The sequence below is a fragment of the Fonsecaea multimorphosa genome (genome assembly GCF_000836435.1).
Source record: "Fonsecaea multimorphosa CBS 102226 unplaced genomic scaffold supercont1.6, whole genome shotgun sequence".
NCBI classification, from domain to species: Eukaryota; Fungi; Ascomycota; class Eurotiomycetes; order Chaetothyriales; family Herpotrichiellaceae; genus Fonsecaea; species Fonsecaea multimorphosa.
The window spans coordinates 270,019-288,377 of NW_015971640.1; the positions used below are offsets into that span (position 1 = coordinate 270,019).

Consider the following 18,359-nt stretch of genomic DNA (forward strand, 5'->3'; position numbering starts at 1 on the left):
AATTTTCCGACAATTCGAGCGCATCTTTGCATCTCCCTAGTAGATGCCCGGAATGATCCTCCACCTGACGCGCTGGCAGTAGCGCTTCCAGTCTTTTCCATACTTCCTCCTGCACTTCTCTTCGTCCCTCATTTCTCTATGCACCAGTAAAACGCCAAAGTATATGACATAGAAATATGTAAAGATCATTCCCCAGCCGCGGGCATCTCCCTGCACCACCTCCCTGGTTACCTGCCCAGTGACAGGATTCTGGTAGTTGTTGATGACGTATCCCGCCACACCGGTAGGGAGACAGTAGCTCCAAGACATGAACCAGTCACCGAAGTAATTGATATGTCGCGCACGACCCCACCAACCAGAGACTAGAAGCTTGGAGCCGGACTCGGTTGTCATGGTTTCGAGGTGTGACACCTGAGGGTCCTTGGGATTTGTCCGGAATCGGTTCTTTTCGTTGTTTGCGCCTCGAAAGATGTAGTACCCCAGGCCTGCAACGCCCAGAACGCCAGCGATGCCGCTTATTCCAAGCTTCAACGGATAGACAGCCAGATACCGTACTTGCAAACTGTAAATGAATGGAACCCAAGCCACATCGCCGAAAGCAAGCATAAATCCGAAACCATCGGTGATCACGTCAATAGTGGTCAGAATGGCCGGCTCCATGTAGAGAGCGTCGAAGACATATAACGATTGGAAAGCGGTGATGAGGATGATGGAGTCGCTAATGAAGCCATGCGCCTGGTACTGATGGGCAATGAATGCAAGGTCGAGAATGATCCAACCCAGCAAGCCTGGTCTCATCTCATTGAAGACCTTGATGTCAATCACCTGACCGCCTGCGACGGGGATCCAGCGCGGAACGGTGACGCGTGGGTTCAGCTCCCGGCCAATGAAGAAGTCGTAGATCATGTTCCCAGTGTGCCCTCCCTTTGCGAGCTCCCTATTCTCAGGGTTTGGTTGACCTGGGTGAGGAACGCTGAAGGAGCGCAGATAGACATAGATTGCCTGGGCAGAGGAAACGAGGATATTTGCCGTGGCAAGTTGGGGAAGGTTGTCCCAGATGAAGGTCCAAACCACGAAGTGGGCACCTTGTACAGCAGTGCCAATGGCCAGACCGGCAAGGATGAGAACCGCAGAGTTGAAGGCGTTGAATTTGTAGTGATGCCGTCCTCCCGTGCCCAGGATTGTACCATCCATCTCTTGACCTGGCAGAAACAATTGTAGAGCCACGCTGAGAGCATAGTATGCCAGCACCCATAAAGTGACATTCAAGTCGAACAAGCCCAAGACCCCGTCCGCAGGCCATGCCGTCTGTTTCTTCAATTTCTCAAGTGTCAAAGTCCTTGGATCCAGTAAGGCAGGTGCAGGGCAGCCCGAGACATCGTTGCATAGGAAGATGGAGGCATAGACGAGGATGGGCAAGCCGAAGACTATAGCAGCTGCTCCTAGACTGCACAGATGTTAGGACAATCAAGTTCAAGTTGGCAGCGGATCGCAGGAAGAACTTACGGCCCTCCAAATTCATAGCCATGCTCTTCCTCCGGCGCTTTCTCTGTCTTTGCTTTCACAATCATTTTTGAGGGGTTTCTAGCGGATGCGTTTGTCAACACGAGCAGAGCTGACAAAGGAGAAAGGTAGAAGACGGATGAAAGAGTCAACGAGAGTGAGATGGTGACAATTGAAAATCAAACGAGTGTCATGTTTTGCAGTCTATATAACAAAGTCGAAGCAAGAAGGTCACTGAAGGGTGAAGCAGAAATAAAAAATCAAGCCCCCGGAATGTGTAGCAGCCGAATGAGATCATCATCGTCAATAATAATAATTTGGGCGCAGGCTGGTGCAGCCACCGCGTTGCGAGTACGGGCTGCTGCGTGTGGCGTCTTGCGTGTTGCGTGTTCGCGTCAACAGCTGCTGCTTCTGGTATACTGTACGAGGTGCTCGTATTGCCATGCAGAAGCTTCAGCCGCATCAACCTTGGCCATGTGGTACCAAGTAAAGTTGGAGGATTTGACATCTTGGTGAATCATGACCTCAATAATACATACGATGCAGCCATGCCGTTAGGGGGCCTCGATGCATGGGTGAAATGTTCATTGCCACTGCAAGGTTTGGGAAAACTGCTCGCCGCTCAACGCCGCTCCGGGGCTAGGGTAACGCTGCCCTGTGCTCACCCCTAGCAAGCTGGGAAGCCAATACCTCTTTTGTCTCGGAGACGACAATCGTGCCACAGTCATGCGGACGCGATACTTGCGTGGCCTTACTCAGTTTGTCTAATGCCTTATCATTGTCTTCCAAACGCATGAGTCAAAATGAGAGACAATTTCCATTGATGATCCATGGAGAATCACTAATGCGCAGCGCATCCCGAAGGCAGATAAAGACTGGAACTGGGATCGGAATGTCTGTAATCTCCCTCACAACTCACAGCCAGGCTACCATTTATACACAAAATGAGGATCCGAGTCTCCTAACTCTGGCTGAGGCGCAATGGGTGTGCCGTTCTCCTCTGCCCGCCGCAACTTCTCGGCTCGCTGACGATTCACAATTTTGATTCCGATCATCATGCTCACCATCGACAGGAATGCTACCCCTGCTAAGCCCATTGCAACATACATACCCTTGAGGTACCGAGGTGAAGTGTCCGAGGTAAAGATCTGACCTACAGCCACCCCAGCTGTGTTGGCGAGAGTGGTTGTGGCGCCCAGCATGGTGGCCCGTTTGAAATGCCGCGATACATTATCATTGAGCCACATGAGTGAGGTACCAGTATTGGCGTATATGGCTGTGGCAACGACTTTGAGAAGAGAGCAGAGTTAGTTCAAAGGACGAGGAACGTGACAGGGGAAGAGGAGGCGTACCGAAACATCCAAAATATCGAACACCAAGAGAGTCGACGGACACCAGGATTGAGTATCCGATGATCAAGACCAGAAGATGTGCTGCGATAAAGGGTCCTCGGAGACCAGATCTGTCCGAAGCCCAGGCGATGAACAAACACCAGAACATGCCCCAAAAATAGACCGGGACGGTCATTAGATTGGCCCGGACGTTGTGGTAGCCCAATCCGCTGATAATCGAGGGAAGGAAGGTAGTGAAAGAGTACAAAGAGATGTTGATGGAGAACTGGTATATCCAGCTATGCCACACTCAGTCAGCAACATGTCCCAGAGAGAAAAGAAAGACACAGGTGACGAGTGACTCACAAGCAGTACCATTTGGGATCCTTAAAGATCTTGAAAACTTCCACCCAATTGAATCCTTCGTCAATTCCCCAGTGAGGATCGCTGTCGTATCTTGCTCGCATGATTCGCTTCTCTTCTGGACTGAGGAACCAAGCCTCCAGCGGCGAGATCGGGAAAACGAAGAAGAAGAGCGGCACCAGCAGAATGGTCAACAGGCCTTCCACGATAAACAGCCAGCGCCAGCCCTCGAAGCTGCCGGGCCCGGAGATCTGGCAAAGACCATACGCGAGAATGCCGCCAAAGGCGCTGGAGCAGGCTGAGAAGGCGAAGATGACGGCAGATCTTTTGGCGCGCTCCTCCTTTTTGTAGACGAGGCCGAGGTAGACATCTGTGCCACGCCGACATCATAAGCCAGGGAAGCATGGGTGAAGGAGAGGACAAAGAATAACTCACTGATACAAGGGATCAAACCCGCTTCAAAGGCCCCGATGAGAAGCCGACAGGCGTACAGCCCCTTCCAGTTTTGGATGAATCCCATTCCAAGGCATGAGACACCCCATGCAAATGCACAGACCGAGAGAAGAGGTTTCGGACCGACAATCTTCAGGAGCACGGCGACGGGGGTCTCGAAGGGGACATAGGTGGCGTACAGAAGCGTTGTCGCCGTTCCGAATTGATTGCCGACGAGGTCAAGGTCGTCACTCATGCCAGCTACATTGGCGTTTCCAATGTTGCCCCTTGAATGTTGAGAACGTCAGTAATTATATGGATCCCAAGTCGGCCTGGCATTCTCTCCATTGTTCCTGATTCAATGCTGGGACATACCGGTCGAGATTTGCGGCCATGTAAAAAAGGCCCAAGAGACCGATGGCATAGAACTGTTCCTCGATCAGATCCCAACTGAACCTTGGAGAAGAGATGCGTTCGATTGATGCATCCTTACATCAAACTTCCTCATGACTTTGCTTTCCTTGACGGGGTCAATGTAGAAGGAGTCGGCTCCCATGGCGTCGTCGCTTGTCCTCTCACCAACGACATTGCTCTCGATCACCCCCATGTCTTTAGGGGTTGGGGTCTCTGTCTTCTCTGCCATGTTCGTAGATATTGGTCCACGGAAAAGTGGGCTTTCTTTGTATTCTTGGACGAGTTTGGGGACACGAGATCACAGGAGGATAGCTCCCCTTTTTATCTACATACCTAGGCAGGATAGACATTCGAGGTAGTCAAGATATCATATCGTGTTCCAGGGCTGGTAATCGACCCTTTCGACGCTTTCTTTGACCACAACCGTTCCCGTCTTCACAAAGGTAAATTACTTGTTTGCACTAAATTGGAAAGATCGGAATATGCATCGTTCTGCCGATATTTCTTATCGCACAAGATATCGGTGTAATGCACTCTCTACACCGAGCGTGGAGTACGTGGTGCGGTCTAAGCTCTAGACAGACTACGAACAACAATTTTGGCACAAGGCTCCTCTGTGCCGAATCCCAATCAAACGGCCGTGTTATATCGGTTGGCTCAGTAAATCATGCAAGGTCTAAATGAGCCTCCTTCCAATGGATGAGAGCGGGAAATAAGAGTTGATATCATCAGATCCAATGCAGCCCTTGGCGAACAAGTACATCTTGCGATCCCGGGTCGAGATTTTTGTTGCCCTTACAGACCGACCAGCTCCGAAACGATGGGATCTATTGCAGCAGCGGGGCCGGCACAGTCAGGGATTCGAATAGCCATTGACCGAGGAGGCACATTTTGCGATTTGTAGGGCTAGATTTGATCAAGTATCCAAGTGACGGGAAGCTGACCGTGTATAAACCTTTTAGCTGGGCACGAATTCCTGGACGAAAAGATGATGTGATTCTCAAAATCCTGTCGAGCGCACCGGACGAGTATGAAGATGCCCCGACCGAAGGGATCCGGCAGGTATTGAGCATCGCGGAGGGAAAGGAGATCCCAAAGGGCACCCTGATTGACCTGGCTGGAGTCGAATCCATCAGAATGGGAACGACTGTTGCCACCAAGTACGATGCTTGTCCTCCATGCTTTGACGGCGAAGATGATTCTAACAGTGCTGTCTAGTGCCTTATTGGAAAGAAAAGGGGCACGAGTGGCTCTTCTGATGACCAAAGGTTTTCGTGACTTGTTGGTGATTGGCAATCAGGCTCGTCCACATCTCTTTGATCTGTCGATCCACAAACTCGACGTCCTCTACGAAAAAGTGGTGGAAGTCGACGAGCGAGTCACTGTGGAAGGCTTTGCTGAAGACCCCGAGCCTGAGCACATTGACATTCGATCCGATCAGCAACTAGTCGAGGGGTTGACGGGAGAGGCAATTCGGATTCTGAAGGTGCCAGATATGGAGATTGTCACCAAGGACTTGCACAGCTTATGGGAAGAGGGCTACCGGGACATTTCCCTGGCCCTTTTACACTCGTACGCTTATCCCAACCATGAGGCCGCCATCGCGAGAATCGCTCGCCAGATCGGGTTCCGCGTCTCTGTCTCATCCGAACTGCAGCAGATGATCAAGATAGTGCCCCGGGCCCAATCGGCCACTGCAGATGCGTACCTCTCTCCCATCATCATACGATACTTGGATGGCTTCCGCAAATCATTCAAGGGCCACCTTGCGGACGGGAGTGCAAACAAGCTCCTGTTGTGTCAATCCGATGGAGGCTTGACACCCATTACTGCCTTTACAGGGCTTCGCGCAATCCTCTCCGGGCCGGCAGGAGGCGTTCTTGGGGCTGCCAAAACGTGTTACGATCCCGATCAAGGAGTTCCAATCCTCGGCTTCGACATGGGCGGCACTAGCACCGACGTTTCTCGGTTCAGCGGGACCCTGGAGCATGTTTTCGAGACAACGGTTGCCCAGGTCACCATACAGAACCCGCAATTAGACGTTCAAACCGGTATGAACCCCCATCGAGAGGTGTTTGCATCCTCACCAAATTGGACATTCTGACAGACATATAGTCGCGGCGGGCGGCGGAAGTCGATTATTCTACCACAACGGCCTCTTCGTGGTCGGTCCGGAATCCGCAGGAGCGTATCCTGGTCCGGCATGCTACGGGCATGGAGGACCTCTGACGATAACAGATGCGAATTTTTTCCTCGGCCGCATATTACCACACTATTTCGCGCGCCCATTGGACAGGCAGGCGGTTGAGACGAAATTTCAGGAGCTCACTCGCGGGATCAATGCTCAACGGCGGCAAGAAGACCTCCTCACGGCCGAGCAGGTTGCCATGGGATTTCTGCTGGTTGCAAATGCGGCCATGACCCGTCCAATTCGTTCTCTTAGCGAAGGCCGTGGGTTCGAAACGTCTGCTCACCACTTGGTATGTTTTGGCGGCGCCGGCGGCCAACACGCCACGGCGATGGCACGCGATCTGGGCATCAAACGAGTCATCATTCACCGGTATTCGAGTATTCTCTCCGCCTATGGCATGGCTCTTGCCGATGTTGTTGTCGACCTTCAAGAACCCGAATCGATCACCTACTCCGGCGATGCTACTACCAGAATCCGAGAGCGCTTTGACCTCTTGAAGCAGCGGGCGATAGGACAGCTTGTAGCTCAGGGTTTCACTGGTGAGAGGATCGAGTGCGAGACTTTTCTCAACATGCGCTACAGAGGAAGTGACACGTCCCTGATGATCCAATCAATGCCAGAGTCAGACGATTTTGGCAAAATGTTTGTCGAGCGGCACCGACGCGAGTTCGGGTTTGACCAACCCAGGGAAATTCTGGTCGATGACATTCGAGTCCGCGGAATTGGAAAAAGCGTCGAGCTGCCGACGCCCAGCCCATTTGCCAGGTTAAAACAGATTGTTGGACAAGTGGAGCCGAAGCCGCAAGATATTCGAAAAGTATATTTCGAGAAGCAAGGCTGGTTGGATGCAAAGGTCTATCATCTTGGAACTGTCGCAAAAGGCACAAGATTCCGGGGTCCCGCCATGGTCGTGGATGAGACTCAGACCATCGTCCTTGACCCCGACAGCGAAGCAAGCATCCTTGCAGAGCATGTTCTGATCGAGTTGCAGGATGCGAAGATGCGTAAGATCAGCACTGAAGAAATTGACCCTGTCAGGCTGTCTGTCTTCGGGCACCGGTTCATGAGCGTCGCTGAACAGGTACGATTTTCGTTCGAGAGGGTGATGATACTCCAAGGTGGTGGCTAACTTGAAGGCGCAGATGGGCGAGACGCTCCGGAAGACATCGATCTCCACCAATATCAAAGAGCGGCTCGATTACAGCTGTGCAGTCTTCGACGCTCGGGGGATGTTAATTGCCAACGCACCTCATATTCCAGGCCATCTGGGCTCGATGAGTTACGCAATTCGATACCAAGCAGAGAAGTATGCGAAGGCCGAACTGAAGCCGGGAGATGTCTTGCTGTCTAACCATCCCTGCGCTGGTGGTACACATCTCCCGGATCTGACCGTCATCACACCAGTCTTCGATGATGAAGAGACGCCGAACGAAATATTGTTTTTCGTCGCGAATCGAGGCCATCACGCCGACATCGGCGGGATAGCTGCCGGCTCGATGCCGCCCAATTCCACCGAGCTCTGGCAGGAGGGAGCAGCCATCGAGTCGTTCAAGATGGTCAATCAGGGGGCATTTGACGAAGTAGGCTTGATCCACCACTTGGTTGATGTCCCGAGTCGGTATCCCGGCTGTTCGGGGACACGAACATTGAAGGACAATATCGCGGATCTCAAGGCTGGCATTGCCGCGAACCAGCGGGGAATCCACCTCATTCAGGGTCTCATCCGCGAGTATACCTGGCCCGTGATCCAATTCTACATGGACGGGATCCAGAAGAATGCCGAGAGTACGATTCGCGCCCTCCTCAAGGCCTTTAGCCGCCGATTCCGCGGGCGACCTCTCCGCGCGGTGGACTACCTTGACGATGGGACTGCCCTGGTACTGAACATCACCATCAACCCTGACGACGGCTCTGCCAAATTCGACTTCACTGGCACGGGACCGGAAGCTCTGAACAACCTGAACGCCCCACCGGCGATCATGTTCAGTGGTATCATGTACTGCCTTCGAACCATGGTCTCGGCGGACATACCACTGAATCAAGGTTGTCTCACCCCAATCGAGGTGATCTGTCCGCCCAACTCCATCCTCAAGCCCAGCCTGAGCGCTGCGACAGTTGGTTCGAACGTGGAGACATCCCAGCGCATTGTCGACGTCATCTTCAAGGCGTTCCGCGTCGCCGGTGCCAGTCAGGGCACGTGCAACAATCTAACCTTTGGCTACGGCGGGGGCGACGGCCAGGGAAACACGGTCAAGGGGTTTGGATACTACGAGACGATCGCCGGCGGTTCAGGGGCCGGGGCTGACTGGGAAGGACAGCACGGCGTGCACACACACATCACCAACACGCGGATGACGGATCCCGAGACCCTGGAGAAAAGGTATCCCGTCCTTCTGCGCGAGTTTTCCATCAGAAAGGGCAGCGGAGGCGACGGCCGGACTCGCGGCGGCGACGGGTGCGTCCGCGACATCGAGATGCGCCGTCCCTTGCAGGTGAGCATCCTGTCGGAGCGTCGCGTGATTCCGCCATACGGAATGGCCGGTGGTGAGGCCGGCGCACGGGGCTGCAATCTCTGGATCCGACACGATCGAGAGACCGCGACGTGTCGAACCATCAATCTAGGCGGCAAGGCCAGCGTGCACATGGACGTTGGTGATCGCATAATTGTCATGACCCCTGGCGGTGGTGGCTATGGTGTGTCACCCAACAAGGTTCCAGAACCGGACATGGAGACAGAGTTTACGATCAAGGATCGCGTGAGACTGTTTTAATGAGAGAGAGAGGGGGAGAAGGAGAAACACCCCAGAGAGATGGAGACGGAGAGGGATGCTACTAGTCATCAATCGGCTGAACGACGAAAATGCACTATATCTGCATGGCGACTGGAAATACCTTGGTAGCACTTCAGAGGAGTTTAGAAAATGGCCACAGAGTGCGTCTTAGAGGATATTTAGACCGTAAAAAGGAAAAAAGCATGCAGGAACACGATATATCAGACCGATTTTTCCGACGTCGTTTCAGCATACGGCCTGCTTTTGCTCTTTTGTTACTTGGCCACATAACGGGGGCCATGGCCAAGGTGGAAGGGATGGAAAACGAGCACACTCTGTGGAGCCATACGAAGCCAGCCTCTATCTATCTAGATTTGATCTTGTACTTATCTTGTGTTTCTTCGTCATATTTGCCGCCGCACGACGGCATCAATGGCACTCGCAACATAGCATACATTCTTTGTATTGACTGTACTATGAGTCAGTGCATATTTTGGACAACTCATGATAAAACTGAAATGCGAAGGCGGAGGTAGGGATGAATGGAGAGATAGCAACGACTCACGGCCAGCGATGGAGATCCGCCCGGAGTCAAGGAGGTAGATGCTGTATTCGTCTCTGAGTATCTTCGCTTGTGTGGCGTCCAGCCCGGTGTATGAGAACATGCCGATCTGCTTCACTATGTGGTCCCACTTGCCAGGTGTCTGTAGCCTGCGAAGCTCATCGTAGAGAGCCCGTCGCATGTCTTTGATGCGTCCACTCATAGTCTGTAGATCTGACATCCACTCGGCGAAGAGTGCTGGATCGCCGAGCACTGTCGCGGCGATGCGGGCCCCGTACACTGGGGGCGTTGAGATCTCGCCACGCTGTAGCCGGGCAAGTTGTGAGCGTGTCTGAGTCGCGGAAGAGGTAGAGGACGTGACGAGGTGAAATGCACCGACCCGCTCGCCGTACAGACCCATGTTTTTGGCAAAAGACTGTGCGACGCCAAACTCCATGGTCCCGCGAGAGAGGAAATGCCGGATTGCAAAGGAATCTGCGTCAAGGGATCCCGTCGCAAAACCTTGACTGTGCGTGTCGTGAGAGATCCAGGACAAGTGAGAGGGTGGTGGAGGGCATGTCGAGTTTGATTGACTTACTATGCACAGTCGAAGAAAGGGAAGAGCTTCTGCCTCTCGCAAAGATTGGCGATTGCCTCCCACTGCTCGGGAGACGGATCGAGGCCGGTGGGATTATGCGCACAAGCATGCAGAATGACAACATCACCCTCCGTTGCGTCCTTTTCTAATGTATCCATCATGCCGTCGAAGTCGAAAGACCTGGAAGTCTCCTTGTAGTAAGGATAAAGTCTTTGTTGAATGTGTCCCCCATCAATGTTTCCGTTCGGGCTGACCAATGTCCAGATCAAGTGGTGATTGCCCCAAGCAGGGTCAGAGATCCACACCCGGCATGGCTTGAGAGTGTCTGCAAGAAATCGGGCTCCGAGATGGTTCGCTCCGGTGCCTGAGATGCACTGCACTGAGGCTATACAAGAGCAAACGTCCAATTTTTTGGTGCCGAACAATAATTCTTGCGCGAGATTGATAAACTCGGCATGACCGACAATGGGAAGATATTCGTGGTCAGTCCCCGGGTCCTCGTTCAGTTTGGCCTTAGCCTGATGGCATAATCAGGCCATTGACGGGCGAAAGAGAGAAGATCGACACAAGCCGCAAAGAGAGGAGGACGCACCTTCTTGACCGCGGGGAGAATCCACGGTTTGGCGTCGTCGTCGCGATACACACCAGATCCGAGGCTGACCTTGCTTGAAGAAGCGTCTGTCTTGAAAGCATCCGTGAGCGCGAATGCTGGATCCGATGGAGCAGCCGAGACGTTCGAGAAGAACGAGTTCGTAACCTTCAAGGCCATGGCTCGTTCAATAACTTCACGATTGTGAGGTGGGAAAGACTGTCACTTGGGAACGAAGCATTGTCTTTTTCCTCTTTCTTTTCTTTGCCTCTCTGTTGATGCCGCAGCACTGTTCGGGCAACAACCTGCTAAGCTGCAAGTGGCGTCTTGTCCCAAAGCCGAGTCCTCCTCCAGTATCACTGTCTTGCCTGGTCTGGTTCGGCATTGTAGGTCAATCCCCGAAAAGGCTGTCTCGAATCCCTCATTTGCTTCGAGAGAGGCGGGACTGATCCACGAAGTGGATGGTCAGTGGGGATGACTCTCTTGCCATGAGAAACGGTGCATTCTGTAGAAAGAGCCCACAGCCAGGCCTTTTGTACCTGTCGTGAATCATCGTGCCTGTCTATCATTCTATGCAGAGTCATGGTATGCTCTAATTCTTCTGGCATGGTAGCTCCTCCCAAAAGGCCCACCTAGTGTCGAATGGTTGGATCCTCGCGTTCGGGTTAACCGAGACAATCGCCGACGACAATCGGGTTAACCGGATTTCTATAGATCCCACTCCTTTCTTCTCCCCTCTTGTCATCTTGCGAGTCAGCTGTTGGATTCTGGGTAGTGCTTCCACGGGACAACAAGCTCATTATCCCGGGACGGCGGGCAAAGGCGTTCGCGGCGCCGTCAAGACACCAACTTCCTGTCCAAGATCTCTAATAACGCCGGTGCCATGATGGAGACAAACACCGACGAGGAATCCCCGCCCATCGATGCAGCGGCTGCCGCTGTTCCTGTCGCAAAACGCGTGAGACGCGATGGCGCGTATGTAACTTCCCTTACGAAGGGAGGCGACGCGTTCCAGGATAGGGACTAATGGGTCTCTTCTGTTGAACAGTTGCGTGCGATGCCACGCCCACAAGATCAAATGCTCTCGTGGACAACCGTGCCGGAACTGCGTGCAGTCCAAAAATGTCGCCGACTGCGTGTATCCCAGGCGAGACCGGAAGATCTTGGTTCCCGAAAGGTGTGTCGTCTTTCAGATACGGATACTATTCTTTTTCACTGACCCTGGCACGCGTGTGTAGTCAGATCAAGCGACTTGAGCAGGAGAATGCGAGGCTCAAAAGAGCGGCGCAGGAGTCTCCCGCCGCAAATACAGCTGCCGGTCTTGCAGCCGCATCACAGTCTAGTTCGCCCTCTCAGGGCCACCGCCATGAGAAGGCCGTGGGCAGTCTCAGCATGGCTGATGTCGAGATATCTCACCCACTAATCGAGGATCGTATGTGTTTTGTGCGCGATTACAGTTCGTCGCAAGCGGCCTATATCGGGGAGGCTTCTTGCACATCCTTTGGGACTCGCCTTTATCAGTATCTGGACCGAAGCACCTCTCTGGCGCCCATCCCGCCGGCTCGCCTCGTCAGCGACAAGACATTGTTTCAACACATCTTCACCGAGTACGAACTGCCGGGACGTGCTCATGCACATTTGCTCATCAGGGTCGCCATACGTCTCGTGGGTTTAGACTACCATCTGATGATGCGGAAACATACCTTGGAGCAACTGGACAGTCTCTACAGCGGACAACTGACCGTAGAACAAGATCCGCTGCTGGCATGTCGCCTGTTCACAATATTTGCGCTCGGAGAATTGTACACCAACCGGGCAAAGGAGGACCAGAGGCTAGAGAACGCCCCTGATGTTCCAGGTCTGGCTTTTTTTGTTCGAGCCATGAGTCTGTTTCAGGAAATCCGCGAGGAGGCCACCATGTCCTACATTGAGGCTCTGCTTCTTATAGTAAGTTGTGTCTGATCGAGGTGTCATTCTTAGAAAGGTCTAAGTACGCTGGACTGATATGTTGATGTGAAGTCTCTTTACTCTCTAGCATTGAACCGGGCCAATTCGGCCTATATCTACGCCGGGATCGCTCTCCGACTGAGTCTGACTCTCGGGCTTCACCACAATGTTCCCGACAATCAAATGTTCAGTCCGCTGGAGCGAGAGCGTCGGATTCGTGTCTGGTGGACTGTGTACATCTTCGACCGGAACTGGAGCTCGAAACTGGGCCACCCCACCAGTATCCGAGACGAAGACATCGACGTGGATTTGCCGTCCATGGACAATCTGACCGCCGCGGAGAAAGCGGAATTCTCAGAGCCAGATCATCTGGTCGCCAATGTGCAATTGGCGCGCATCACGGGGGACATCATGAACCACATCTACGTCAAAAAGCGCCCGGGACAAAGGTCCGTGCAGAGCGTGCAAATGGTCCTGCGAAAGTTACGGACGTGGGCAGAGACTCTCCCCAGCAGCATCCGGTTGCAGCAAGACTCATCTCGCATCTATCCGGTGAGGCATGTGGCGTCCCTCCATTTGTGCTTCAATCAGGTGCGTGGCAGTAGCTGGCCCCTGACATTCCCCATGGCGGCATCAGAGTCCTAACGACCACTGTTCACAAAGGGTGTGATTTTGACCACGCGGCCGATTTTGTTCCACGTGTTGAAGACCAAATTCAACCCGATTCTCGAAGATCAGACCACAAAAACCCCTCGGCCAGTGTCGGCTATCACCACAGCTCTAGCCGATGCATGTATCCATGCTGCTCGAAGCTCGAACCAGATCTTAACTCAGCTCTGGGTTGATGGTTCGATTGCCCTGTTTGGCTACTTCGACGCGCAATATCTATTTTCCTCGACCCTTGTCCTACTGACCGCGACACTGTTGCGACCTAGCGCAGCCGATGCTGAAGCGTTGGACACGGCCACTCACCTATTAAAATCCATGTCCGAAGATGGCAACCTACCGGCGTTCAGATACTACGGCCACTTGATGCAGTTACGAGAGGTGGTAAACTCTCTGCAGGAGAAGAGCCAACACGTCGAAGACTGTAAGATCGTGGCCACCGTACAGGAAATACATCTGACCCAAGATACAGATGCTGCTGTCGCAGCAGCAGACGCACCAGACGCACCGGACAATCTTCAACCTGAACTCTCCATGCCTGCTGTACCTGTGCTCCAACACGTGCAGGCAAGCAATCCTCCAGTGACCAATGCACTTGTCGCCGGATCCGCCCTGGATGACCCTTTCATTGAGAATTTTCTGTCGTTCTCGGACTTTCAGTGGCCTGCTGCCGGTGATGCATTTGGTGGTGTTGTCGTGGGAAGCACAGTCTCACCTCCGCAATGGGTGTTCGAATGGGACGCACAGAACCAAGATCTGTATGGCGCGGCGAGGACTTGAACACAGCGCCTGATTGATCCTCCATGGCACCTTTGCTAAGACGTTCGCGGGACTCTGACAAATGAAAGATGAGGAAGTGGCCATACACTATCCATCATGTGTGCTTATCATGTCACTTCTAACGCAGCTCTCTAAATTCCTTGGAGCGCAGTTGCTTCGGCGGAGGAAGTCCTTGGGCCGAAAGGATCCACAACAGCATATCGGTGTCAGGGTGTGCAGCCGATCGAGGTATTCGCCTGAAGAACCCGAACTCCTCAGCCAATCTATCCTACCGGCTTTCCCACGATATCCTGATGGAAATAGATACGCCCTGACCTTAATCACCGTTACTGTTCAACTCTGGCTGTCCAACAGCCGCCACAGGCCGAGAAAGCCGCCATGCTCACTATCAATTGCAGAGTTCACCATATGAGGTTTGTGGTGATGCTCATGCTGATGATAATATTACTCCTTGGCTTGAGAAGTACATCGCCGCCTAACCAGCGTTTGCTACCAGATCGGACGCTGCCACGGAGAGGCGGCGAAAGAAGCTATTGAGAGATGTATGGCGTTCTACTCCGGGTTGTTCGTCCGTTACAGCAAGCGACAATGGCCACAAGTGAGGGAAATTGCCGGTGATTTTGCGAGTGAGATTCGCCAGCGGTGGCCCCGGTATCACGAGGAGATGAGAGGTACGCACGAAAGAAATCTGGCTTAGCTTAGTCAAAGACCAAGGCAGCTGTCCATGGCAGAGCGAGACCTGCAGATCACTAAAATTGTGCTTTCTGCGTCACCAAGGAATTGCCGATGGAGCCAAAGTCGACATGGTGGACGTCGTAGCACTTAATGTGCGGACGGAGATCGCCTTCGGGCTTTTCAGCGATGGCTGCACGAGTCTCTCCTGGAAAACTGGACGCCATGCGTTCCTCGCTCAGAACTGGGATGTACGTGTACTCCTGTTTGCCCTTCTCCCGACAAGACCCTGGCTGAGAACAACTGTTTGATATGCTGATATACTGCGTCAATCTGCGCTATAGTGGATGCAAGCACAGAAGGAAAATCTCATTCAAATCAACATCTTCCAGCCCGACTTGCCGACGATCAAGATGATTACAGAAGCCGGCATCATTGGCAAGATCGGGCTGAATTCATGTGGTGTCGGAGTCTGTCTCAACGCGATCCGCGCCGGGGGGATGGATTCGAAGCGAATCCCCGTCCATCTCGGCTTGCGCATGGCTCTAGAACAAAAGTCGGCCCTGGACGCCGTTGCGGTGCTGGAAGCACGTGGCATGGCCAGCTCGGCGCACCTGTTGATCGCAGACGCCATGAGCGCAACGGGACTAGAAGTCACCTCGTCAACAATTGCAAGAATCCGGCCGGACGAGGATGGACGAATTGTGCACACGAACCACCTCCTCAGGGAACATCCGGGGGTGAATGAGCCTAAATGGCTGCCCGACTCGGAGTTTCGCCTTCAGCGCATCCAGACCCTGATTTCAGGCCTCCAAAATCGCTCGAGAGGTGTGCACGATGAGGAAGACAATGATAATGATAGAGTTGAAGTACCGACGTGGGGAGACATTGCAGCACTGTTTGAGGACCAAGAGAACTGGCCGGCGGCCATATGTCGGTCGCCTGACAAGGACTCGGGCAGCCTCAGCGCCACACTGTTCAATATTGTGATGGATCTGAAAGCCAGGCGGGCGGTGGTCAGAGTGGGAAGACCGTGCAATGTGGAGGAAACGATTGAGCTGGATTTCGGCTCTTAACGAGCTGCAATACGAGCCTTTTAGACAGAGCCTGTGGGCGAGACCTTGTTTGAAGCCACTCTAGGAGATTGAACCATGAGTCCATTATTCATCACACCTTGAACCTGCGCGCAGCGTTTCTAAGAATGCAAGAATTAGAACACGGCATGAAAGCAGCTGACTTTGCCGTCGGTGCTCCCAGCGTCCTCGGTTGTAAAGGCACGTCAGTGTCTGTCGGCCTCACAACGCGGCTCCCTTATCCCTTATGCCGAAGTCTCCTGGGCCCCGGTATAAGGCCAATTTTATCCCGAATGTAAGGTTCCTTGTGGACCAATGGCCGCAATAACTGGGCTCCCTGTCGACCCGCCCATCAAAGGCGGCAGGTCCTTATGCTCCTGTTCCACAGTCCGGGCAAGGACGGTCCCTGGCAGTAAGTCCGTATGGCGGGAAGAATGGCGCTTGCTCTCCCATCCAGGCGATCCCTTCTTCCAGGACCTGAAAAAAGTGCACGATGGACGTCAGTACGCCTGGCCATGCTGATGAGAAGGTCGTCGGGATTTAGAGGAGGAACAGATATCCGTGGTCAATTGCCACACGAGCAAGGCTTAAGATCGGCCTGGATCAGCTGCACTGATGCCGTCAACTCATTCCAACGGCATAATCACCCACGGCGACTCTTCCGCTCGGGATGCAGCAACCGGCCAGAAGAGGAAGCCGATTGTGCTGTTCGTCAATTCTTCGGTTCGTGAAATTGACGCTGAACGCTGGAAGGACATCCAAAGCCGCTTCGACATTCTCGACTACGACTGCTCCACGGTGGACGAGTTCATTGCATGCCTGAAGACCCCCGGTCACCCGTACACACGGATCGATGCGCTGGTGTGGACGGGCTGGTTCAAAGCTGGGCCCTTCGCGCCGCAGACTGAGCTGCTCCTGCGAGGAGAGCCGCTGGAACTGATGCCGCCGTCGCTCAAGCTGGTCTGCTGCTCCGGTCACGGGTACGACCACGCGGACGTGGCGCGCATGACGGAGCGCGGCATCCTGTATTGCAACACCCCCGAGGCGTGCACCGAGGCGACGGCCAACGTCGCCCTCATGCTGATCCTCAACACGTTCCGGTATCTTTCCTTCGCAGAGAGATGTGCCAGGACGCTGGAGGACGGCGGATGGAACAAGAGCCGGACGCTGGGATCCCTCGCCATCGACCCAGAAGGTCAGGTCCTTGGGATCGTCGGCATGGGCTCCATCGGACGTGCAACTGCGCGGAAGGCAGCGACCGCGCTGGGCATGGAGATCCATTACTACAATCGGCGCCAGCTCAGCGAGCGCGATGAGACGCTCGCGCCGGGCTGCCGAGCCACATACCATGCCTCGTTGGATTCGCTGGTGAGCGCGGCCGACTGCCTGTGTCTGGCATGTGGATGCACGCCTGACATGGTTCACATGTTGTCCACGCCGCAGTTCAACCTTGCAAAGCCGACGGGTCTGCGCATCGTGAACGTGGGCCGCGGCGCGCTGATCGACGAGACAGCCCTGCTGAGCGCGATCGAGGCGGGCAAGGTCATCGGAGTAGGGCTCGACGTTCACGCGGATGAGCCCAATATCAACCCGGCCCTACGAGAGAACTACATGGTCACTGTACTGCCTCACATCGGCACCTGCAGTCGGACAAGTTGGACCAACATCGAGAAGAGACAATTGGACGATCTCGACGAGTTCTTTTTCGGAAGCGGAAAGCCACGCAACGCTGTCAACAAGCAAGTCTATGGATAGGAGTCTGTCCGGAGGGCTGGGGGATCTCTTAGCTGAGCTTGGACACGAATGACAGGAAAGCTTTACAGGAGGCTACAAGCACCACGGATTGGCCTTTGTGTCCGGTCCAAATGGATTCGGGGTTGACTACCTCAAGCGCACCCCGGAGGCTGGCTTTGACAGTCGACGACACGGGGGTGCCCAAAGGAATCTGCCTGTCTAGTTCGAACGGACTGGCTTGCACACTGACATGACACTGCGCGAAGGGCATTCGAAATCTGCGAGGTCCATTGGCCATCCATCTTGTCTGCATCTGGCAGTGTTCGATCACGTAGATATACCCGCCTAAGTAGGGAGTCTACATTATATACATCTGCCATCCTGGAGTCTTCTGCCAGTATAGAAGTAGCGACATTCAGGTATATATTTTGTCCCATCCAACTGAGACATGGTTTGCATCAACTACTCGGCGCAGTGTCTAACATAGTAAATCAATCAATCAACTTTGTACTCCGCCCAATCATCCAACGCCTTGTCGCCCACTATATACCTCCTCGGCGACCTCCCAAGAATGCCGAACGCGACTTTCTCACTAGTACACCTATCTCTTGGTCCCTATCGGCGGTATGCAAAGCAGAGGCCCCTTTTTTTTCCATTTGTGCCTGGCATCGCAATGAGGGGACTAAGAAAAGTATGGGGAATCCTGGAAGAACCGTCGCTGTGAGCCCAGTCACATACTAAGCATCGTTTCTTC

At 53.6% G+C, this 18,359-nt stretch overlaps 7 protein-coding genes across 7 annotated transcripts; 4 read left to right on the forward strand and 3 right to left on the reverse strand.

Moving 5' to 3' along the window:
- Window positions 1-36: 36 nt before the first annotated feature.
- Window positions 37-1,571, reverse strand: Z520_03839 (uncharacterized protein; the record flags this gene model as incomplete). The annotated part of the gene is made up of 2 exons (XM_016774349.1): window positions 37-1,447; window positions 1,507-1,571. The coding sequence occupies 2 exons, from the start codon at window positions 1,569-1,571 to the stop codon at window positions 37-39; spliced, it is 1,476 nt and encodes a 491-aa protein (XP_016634276.1).
- Window positions 1,572-2,429: 858 nt separating this feature from the next.
- Window positions 2,430-4,272, reverse strand: Z520_03840 (uncharacterized protein; the record flags this gene model as incomplete). Its single annotated transcript, XM_016774350.1, has 6 exons — window positions 2,430-2,791; window positions 2,856-3,133; window positions 3,201-3,567; window positions 3,633-3,916; window positions 4,005-4,057; window positions 4,123-4,272. 6 exons carry the CDS (start codon window positions 4,270-4,272, stop codon window positions 2,430-2,432), a joined length of 1,494 nt encoding a protein of 497 aa, XP_016634277.1.
- A 591-nt stretch (window positions 4,273-4,863) lies between these two features.
- Z520_03841 (uncharacterized protein) lies at window positions 4,864-9,005 on the forward strand (the record flags this gene model as incomplete). The annotated part of the gene is made up of 5 exons (XM_016774351.1): window positions 4,864-4,943; window positions 5,006-5,203; window positions 5,262-6,094; window positions 6,159-7,315; window positions 7,377-9,005. The coding sequence occupies 5 exons, from the start codon at window positions 4,864-4,866 to the stop codon at window positions 9,003-9,005; spliced, it is 3,897 nt and encodes a 1,298-aa protein (XP_016634278.1).
- Window positions 9,006-9,409: 404 nt separating this feature from the next.
- Z520_03842 (uncharacterized protein) lies at window positions 9,410-10,913 on the reverse strand (the record flags this gene model as incomplete). The annotated part of the gene is made up of 4 exons (XM_016774352.1): window positions 9,410-9,474; window positions 9,571-10,073; window positions 10,145-10,662; window positions 10,737-10,913. 4 exons carry the CDS (start codon window positions 10,911-10,913, stop codon window positions 9,410-9,412), a joined length of 1,263 nt encoding a protein of 420 aa, XP_016634279.1.
- Window positions 10,914-11,619: 706 nt separating this feature from the next.
- On the forward strand, window positions 11,620-14,126 carry Z520_03843 (uncharacterized protein; the record flags this gene model as incomplete). Its single annotated transcript, XM_016774353.1, has 7 exons — window positions 11,620-11,708; window positions 11,782-11,910; window positions 11,972-12,025; window positions 12,077-12,680; window positions 12,753-13,271; window positions 13,344-13,770; window positions 13,819-14,126. 7 exons carry the CDS (start codon window positions 11,620-11,622, stop codon window positions 14,124-14,126), a joined length of 2,130 nt encoding a protein of 709 aa, XP_016634280.1.
- An 803-nt stretch (window positions 14,127-14,929) lies between these two features.
- Z520_03844 (uncharacterized protein) lies at window positions 14,930-15,874 on the forward strand (the record flags this gene model as incomplete). The annotated part of the gene is made up of 2 exons (XM_016774354.1): window positions 14,930-15,049; window positions 15,143-15,874. The coding sequence occupies 2 exons, from the start codon at window positions 14,930-14,932 to the stop codon at window positions 15,872-15,874; spliced, it is 852 nt and encodes a 283-aa protein (XP_016634281.1).
- A 612-nt stretch (window positions 15,875-16,486) lies between these two features.
- Window positions 16,487-17,626, forward strand: Z520_03845 (uncharacterized protein; the record flags this gene model as incomplete). The annotated part of the gene is made up of 1 exon (XM_016774355.1): window positions 16,487-17,626. One exon carries the CDS (start codon window positions 16,487-16,489, stop codon window positions 17,624-17,626), a length of 1,140 nt encoding a protein of 379 aa, XP_016634282.1.
- Window positions 17,627-18,359: the final 733 nt, after the last annotated feature.